The sequence below is a fragment of the Octopus bimaculoides genome, chromosome 10 (genome assembly GCF_001194135.2).
Source record: "Octopus bimaculoides isolate UCB-OBI-ISO-001 chromosome 10, ASM119413v2, whole genome shotgun sequence".
Classification (NCBI taxonomy): Eukaryota; Metazoa; Mollusca; class Cephalopoda; order Octopoda; family Octopodidae; genus Octopus; species Octopus bimaculoides.
Genome location: NC_068990.1, coordinates 1,015,808 through 1,023,720, shown reverse-complemented (window position 1 = coordinate 1,023,720; position 7,913 = coordinate 1,015,808). Strand labels below are relative to the sequence as shown.

General features: G+C 34.7%; 1 protein-coding gene across 2 annotated transcripts in view; it reads left to right on the top strand.

The window, feature by feature from the left end:
* The window catches only part of LOC106867312 (rho GTPase-activating protein 26), a 98,464-nt gene that overhangs the window by 89,034 nt on the left and 1,517 nt on the right, over positions 1 to 7,913 (top strand). For both annotated transcript variants that reach the window (XM_052971010.1, XM_052971011.1), the window contains exons 11-12: positions 24 to 117; positions 4,552 to 4,699. In XM_052971010.1, coding sequence (XP_052826970.1) covers positions 24 to 117; positions 4,552 to 4,699 — 242 coding nt within the window. The remainder of the gene's footprint in view (positions 1 to 23; positions 118 to 4,551; positions 4,700 to 7,913) is intronic.

Sequence of the window (7,913 nt, the reverse complement as noted above, 5' to 3'; positions counted from 1 at the left end):
TTTTTTGTTTTGTTTTTTTTCAGAGCAAAAAAATGAACAGAGGCTGTATTCATTAATAAGAACTATACCACAAATTAACATTTGCTTCCTACGCAGTATTTTAAAACACTTATACAAGTACGTATACATTATTTATCACAACTGAATTCTTTCATAATTGAAGACTAACATGTTTACTAGATCAGAATGCTCAATATATATATATATATATGTGTGTGTGTGTGTGTGTGTGTGTGTGTATGTATGTGTATATATATGATGTTATAAACTAACTTTGGAAGTACTGAATGTGCTGGTATTTTACAGACAAAGTAAATTTTGAACACTGTACAGCTGTGAAAACAGCAGGAAAAGGTTGGCTATTTACCCTTAGAAGACAGAAAATACCTAATCTTTCTCTACTGTTTTCACAGCTACACTACATTCAAAAGTAACTTTCTTGTTCGTAAAATACCAACATATTTGGTGCTTCCAAAGTTTGTTTATAAAATGTTCTCACATTCAAAAAAACTACTACTTAGCATTAGAATTGATGGTAATGGTTGTCAGGCAGTTTAGCTTAATGGTTTGAGCACTTGGCTGGAATCTGAGGGGTACAGGTTTCAACTCCCTGCAGCTCCCTGCTAGCAAGTTTTTTCCGTCTGTTAAGGGTAAATATCCAATCTTTCTCTACCATATCCACAGCTGTACCACATTCAAAATTTACTTTCTTTTCTGTTATACATACATATATATTATATTATATTATATATATATATACATATATATTATGTATATATATATATATGTGTGTGTGTCTGTGTGTGTGTGTGTGCATGTGTATATACTTAAAATGTTTTAAGTAGTGTAAAGAAAAGTATATTAGTGGTAATCATAATTTTAGTCAGAAATGAAGGAATTGTTTCTTGCTTATTTATATGCAAACACAGGACATCTTCAAATTTTCAAACAAAACTAAATGAAATGGAATGAAATAAAATATAATAAAATGAAATAATGTAATGTGAAATAAAGTGGAATATTTATGCTATTACATTTAAAGAATTTTCATCATTTATTGCATGTGAGTGCTCATGTCTCCTAGAGATATAAGTATCCTCTAGCACTAGATGAAAAATTCATAAATAATGTAAATATTCTATTTTACCTAATTTAATTTTATTTTATGTCATTTCATTTCCTTTCATTTCTATGGAAAATTTGAAGATTTTCTGTGCCCGTATTTCAATAAACTAAGGAACAGTTCCTTCATTTCTTTTGACTAAACTTATTACCAATATAGATAAATGTATAAGGCAGCAAGACAGCAGAATTATTCCTGCACTGGACAAAATGCTTAGTGGCTTTTCTTACATGTTTATATTCTGAGTTCAAGTGCCACCAGAGTTAATTTTTGCCTTTCATCCTTTTGAGGTTGATGTGATCAACTTACTCCTTGCAACAAAATTACTAGTCTTATGCCAAAAATTGAAACAAACATACATAAATATGTATATATATCTATGCACAGACACTTGCACAAAAAACATATGTATATATGGTCCTTTATATTGTGGGTACAATGCATCTGACTTCTTCCAGATAGTTTCCATTTACCTAGTTTCACTCATATGGCACTTGTCATTCCAAAGCTACGGGGAATTGGTGAAAGACACTTGCCCAAGGTGACACACAGTAGGATTGAACCGCTTTTTTGCAGTCCTTTGTCATCTTCTTCATGGAGTTCAGCCTCTTGAGATCAGTCCAATATGTTTCTAGATCTTCTACTCTACGTACAGGATTAATTGACACTTTTCTTCTAAATCATCATCCTTCATATACATTTTGCCCTTTCTAAGCAGTTTTCTTCCACCTTTGGATAGCACTCACTTACATGACTGATATCATCCAAACATATCACATGTCTATACCAATACATAATATACATAAACATATATAACTTTGTTGTCCTTCCTATCAAAATATATATCATCATCATCATCATCATCGTTTAACGTCCGCTCTCCATGCTAGCATGGGTTGGACGATTTGACTGAGGACTGGTGCAACCGGATGGCAACACCAGGCTCCAATCTAATTTGGCAGAGTTTCTACAGCTGGATGCCCTTCCTAACGCCAACCACTCAGAGTGTAGTGGGTGCTTTTACGTGTCACCCGCACGAACACACACACATATATATATATATATATATATATACATATATATATATATATATATTAAAAATGGGGAAAGCAGGTTTATGGGATTACTTTAGGTTTCCTTTCCATAAAGGGTTTCGCTTTATGGCGTATTGTCAGATCCCAAACCTGTTGGCCCATGACCTCTTCAAAACATGTAGTGGGGAAATGCCTCACTACTCAAAGGTAAACAATTAGGGATTATCTCCCTTTGCTGGAAAATCCTACAAGCCCCTACATCAATGGGACAAAGCATTTCAAGTTATGCATAGTTGAACTCACGAAAATCCTAAAAGACTCATTCAAACCAGGGAACATCCTTAACTCCAGAAATTTGGATTTATGTTTTCTACAAACAATACACACACACACGCACACACACACACACACACATGCATCTGTGTATGGAAGGTGCATGTATGTATGATATACATGTACACAAACATATGCATCTGAAAATATCCAGAAATACATCAATTATGCACTGTAGCATATATCTATTACAAGTCCTGGTATTAGTAATGAGCACTCCAAATTGCTTATTTTCCTTTTTTTTTATTTCTGTTTTGTTTTTGTTTTTTTGGTTCATATTAGTTTTCCAACATTGTAATAATTCGTTTGTTTCTTGTTTCATTAGTAAGAAAGCAGAAAATTTACATTTTTGGCAAGAATCTCATAAATTCCTCAACAGACTACAAAGCTTATTGTTCAATATTTATCAATATTCTATTGTTTGTTTTGATTCTCTACATTTTTGTTCATGAGGTTTTGGGGGATTTAAAATAAAAATTGTATTTTATTTCCAATTTTTTTCCGTTTTTCTTTTGGCAAATTCTCATCTCTTCATATGAATGAATGCTTAATGAGAGTTTAAACTAATTTTCACAACTTTCAACTGTTCAATTTTTATTTCGTTACCAATTGTTTTAGTAACTGTTTCTTTTTTTTTTTTTTTAATTTTTGGCTGATAGACATCTTATTTTACTAATTTGCTTAATTGTTGAGTTCGTTTTATTTACTCTTGTTTTTTTTATTTGTTGTTTTTTTTTGTCCTGTATATTGTTATGTTGCTCACGTAAGTCTGTTTCTTTTATGTCAAAAAAGAAAGAAAAATGTTGGCTGGAATAAGCTTCCCTTGGAGTGAAAAGAAAATTGAAAGTGAGGGAGAAAGATTTGAACACTGAAATTTCTCTTCCTGTGACATCACACCACATGTGGTTGCAGATATTACTGTCACACACACACACACACATTGATTGATAGATATTGATACAGATAAAACAATTGTTAAATATAATAATGAACTTCACAATGCTTTCTAATTATATACAAAGGGGTGCTGAAAAGTTCCTGGCTTTGGGTAGAAGAAAATGCAGAAGGATCAATTAATTATGATTTTATTCAACATATTCCCTTCTGAGATTCACACACTTATTGCAGTGTCTTTCAGTTTTTCTAAGCTCTGTAAAAAGAACTCAGAATGTTGGGCCTCCAACCAGGCCTTTCACGACACCCTTAAAGCCAGGAACTTTTCAGCACCCCTCATATGTGTGTGTGTGTGTGTGTATGTATGTATGTAGGTACAAGTGGGTGCTGAAAAGTTCCTGATTTTACCTAAAAGAAAATACAGGAGGATCAATTAATTATGGTTTTATTCAACACATTCCCCTCGCAGATTCACACACTTATTGCAGGGGTCCTTCAGTTTTTCCTGTAAAAGAACTCAGAAGGTTGGGCCCGCAACCAGGCCTTTCACAAAACTCTTAAAGCCAGGAACTTTCCAGCACCCACCTCATAGTCAACTTGCTTATTTTATTTTTTTTTAATTTTATTATTGACTTTTTTTTCTATATTTTTCGCTTGTTCCATTACTCTGAGTTCAAATTTGTACTCGGGTTTCATCCTTTCTGAGCTTGAGAACATCAACTACCAGTGAAGTATTGAGGTTGATTTATATTCCAGTAATGTGTTCAAGATGTAAACGGAATTACAATGGGAGCAAAAGAACTCTTTGTTAGGAAATTAATTTCCAGAGAATATTTCTAGTTTTTTTTTTTTTTTTTTTTTTGTGAAGGCATGTGACCTAGTGGTTAGGCTGTTGCACTCACAATCACTTGATCATGAGTTCAATTCCCTGACCGAGCAGTGCATTGTGTTCTTAAGCAAAGCACTTTGTTTCACACTGCCCCAGTCTCCCTTTTGATCAGGGAGGAATGTTGACCCGTCAATTGTAAATAATGTAAATAATGTACATAATTCCTCATCTCTTAAATATAGAACTGTATTAATTCTGATGTTCATCTTTATTTTGTTTATCAGGGTTTTTCTTGTTTTTATTATTTGTGTTTATTGTTTTGTTTTTTTTCTTAAAAGTGTATCAGAATGTCCAGAAAACGTAATGTCATCATATTCTTTGGCTGTCTGCTGGTCACCAGTTCTTTTGTGGAATGATCAGACCAGTATAGATCAAGCTGTCTTGGTACCATGGATTATACAGACTTTAATTGAGAACTATCATAATGTAAGTTGAATTTCTATGGCTTGTAACTTCAACCCCAAACCTTTATTTATGTATTTATTTATTTTATTTATTTAGAAGACCCATCAAGTCAAGTGTAATCGTAGCCCGGGCAGGTACCGGTGTCACGCAACTGGTACCTGTGTTGGTCATACATAAAAGCACTTATTACACTCTCAGAGTGGTTGGCATTAGGAAGGGCATTCAGCTGTAGAAACCATACCAAATCAGACTACAATCTGGTGCAGCCCCTCAGCTTATCAGCCTTGGTCAAACCGTCCAACCCATGCCAGCATGGACAACAGATCTTAAATGATGATGATGATGATGATTGAGATTTCAGATAATTCATTTTAATCCAAATAACATCAGCATCTTATAAGGATTTTAATTTTTGATAGTGCTGTTATTTAGCCCTGGGTCAACCCTGATTGAGGAGACCCATGATCAAAGGTATTCCAACATCGACATAACTCCCTATTTTGGGAGATATGTAGGACTATATTATCTAATAAGTCCTTTTATCTTTAGCAATTGTATGATGTAATGTGAGGGAGATTTGACTGATATTGCCAGCAAGCCAAGCGACCATATAGAGGACCCTATTGTTGTTCTCTTGCTCTAGGTTAAACCAACAGATCCATGATCAAATGTTTTCAAAATATAATCTTTGTCTTTTTACAGATATCTAAGACTACATTTCCTGATACATCCGTTTATCTTTCAAGACAGTAAGGTGCCATTTGAGAAAGATTTAGCTGCTCTTTCAAGCAGTTCAAGAGACCATGTAGAAACTTCTTCATTTGCTCATATATTTTCATTGGCTGTTTGGGTTGAAGAAGCACAATAAATTGTTGTCTACCCTCATTGGCATCAAATAGGCTTCCTTTTCCTAGTGAAAGCAGATTTTTTGAAACATAAAGAATGTGATGATTTATATAAGTGTAACTTTGGTTCGTGGAGGCGCAATGGCCCAGTGGTTAGGGCAGCGGACTCGCGGTTATAGGATCGAGGTTTCGATTCCCAGACTGGGCGTTGTGAGTGTTTATTGAGCGAAAACACCTAAACTTCCACGAGGCTCCAGCAGGGGATGGAGGCGAACCCTGCTGTACTCTTCCACCACAACTTTCTCTCACTCTTACTTCCTGCTTCTGTTGTACCTGTATTTCAAAGGGCCAGCCTTGTCGCACTGTGTCACACTGAATATCCCCAAGAACTACGTTAAGGGTACACATGTCTGTGGAGTGCTCAACCACTTGCACGTTAATTTCACGAGCAGGCTGTTCCATTGATCGGATCAGCTGGAACCCTCAATGTCGTAAGCAACAGAGTGCCAACAACAACAACAGCTTTGGTTCATTTGTTTGTTCATTTGGTTTTACATTGCTTTTTCCATACTGGCATGGGTTAGATGAAATTTGAGGAAGCAGATTCTCTATGGATGAATACTCTTCCAGTAGCCAGCACCTAACTATTTTCCAACTAAGGAATAGTTTTCATTCCACTGGTCCTCATATCTCAAAGTCTAAAATTACATGATCTTTTACATACAAGGGATTGTAAACAAAGACTGTTTTCTCACTGACAGTGTTAATGAGGAGACATGAAATGAGAGTTACACACACATGCATATAAAGATTAATTAAATAACCTAGATAAATTCTCTTTCTGTCCCCTCTTATATTATAACCTCTCATCACCTGGCACAAAGCCACCCCAGTACTACTCCCTGCTCAGTTGATGGGTCTTGTCTTGTGATTTACTAGGTAACCTCACTGGTACTAGAGCCTCATAAAATGCACCTAGTACATTCTGTAAAGTGGCTGACTTTAGAAAGGGCGTCCAACTGCAGAAACCTTGCCAAAGCAGATAGTGGAACTCGGTACAGTCTTTTGGCTTACCAGTGCCTGTCAAACCATCCCAGCATAGAAAATTGACATTAAATGGTGGTAGTGATGATGATGATGATGATGATGATGATCTCCACTTCTAGAAAAAAATTAAGCAGTTACTTGATGGCAGTTGGTACCAACATCAAATGAGAAGAGAAGATAATCACAAGAATTAACGATTTTCTCCAAAATTGATAAGCTACTAAGGAAAAGACATTCTGATTATCTAGAGATGAGAGGACAGCTGTGGACACATGTTTCTGCTTAAGCAGGTATCATCAGCACAGCAGTTGTCATATTTTATCTCCAGCAGATGGAACACTTAGACATACACAAAGAAGTGCAGAACACATTTATGGCCAAGATGTTTTGCATAAATGAACCAAAAACATGCTGAAAGAAGTGGTTCGTGATGGCCAGTGGTACATATTTGAGCATTGGAGATGGTTTAATAAATCAAGAATTTTATCATTCATGTTCATTTGTCTTTAAGATACATGCCACCAGCCACTCTGAGTTATTTCCCTTAGCTAATTTCCTTTATATATCATCATCATCATCATCATTCTTTTCCATGCTGAAATGAGTTGACAAGAATAGACAAGCCATAGGGCTCTGCCAAGTTCTACGTCTACTTTGACATAGTTTCTACAGCTCAATGCCCTTCCTAATCCCAATTATTTAACAGAGCATATTGGATGCTTTTTACATACATACATACATACATACATACATACATACATACATGAGTGGCTTCTTACAGTCTCCATTTATCAAATTCTCTCATGTGGAAAGAGTCAGGCCCGGGAGTTATGGTAGAAGATACTCACTGAAGGTGCTGCACGGTGGAGCCAAATTCATAATCATGTGTTTGCAAAGTGAATTTCTTAACCAAACAATTATAAATATTTATTAAACATGAGAAATCAATAATTATTTGAATAGAGCAAAGATGAGTATCAGTTACTTGTGTGTGTGTTGCAAATTTATCCAACTCACACCAATATGCAAATCAAGAAAATGAAAATGAATTACCAAACATTTAAGACATTACATTTATGTGTGTGTGTGTGTGTGTGTGTGTGTATGGATATATGTAGATGTATAGATACATGTATGTGTGTGTGTGTATATATATATATATATATTATATATGTGTATGTATGGATATATGTAGATATATATGTGTGTGTATATGGATATATGTAGATATGTGTATGTATATGTACGTATATATATTATGTGTATATATGTGGATGTATGGATATATGTAGAAGTGTGTATATATATATATATATATATATATATATATATATATATATATA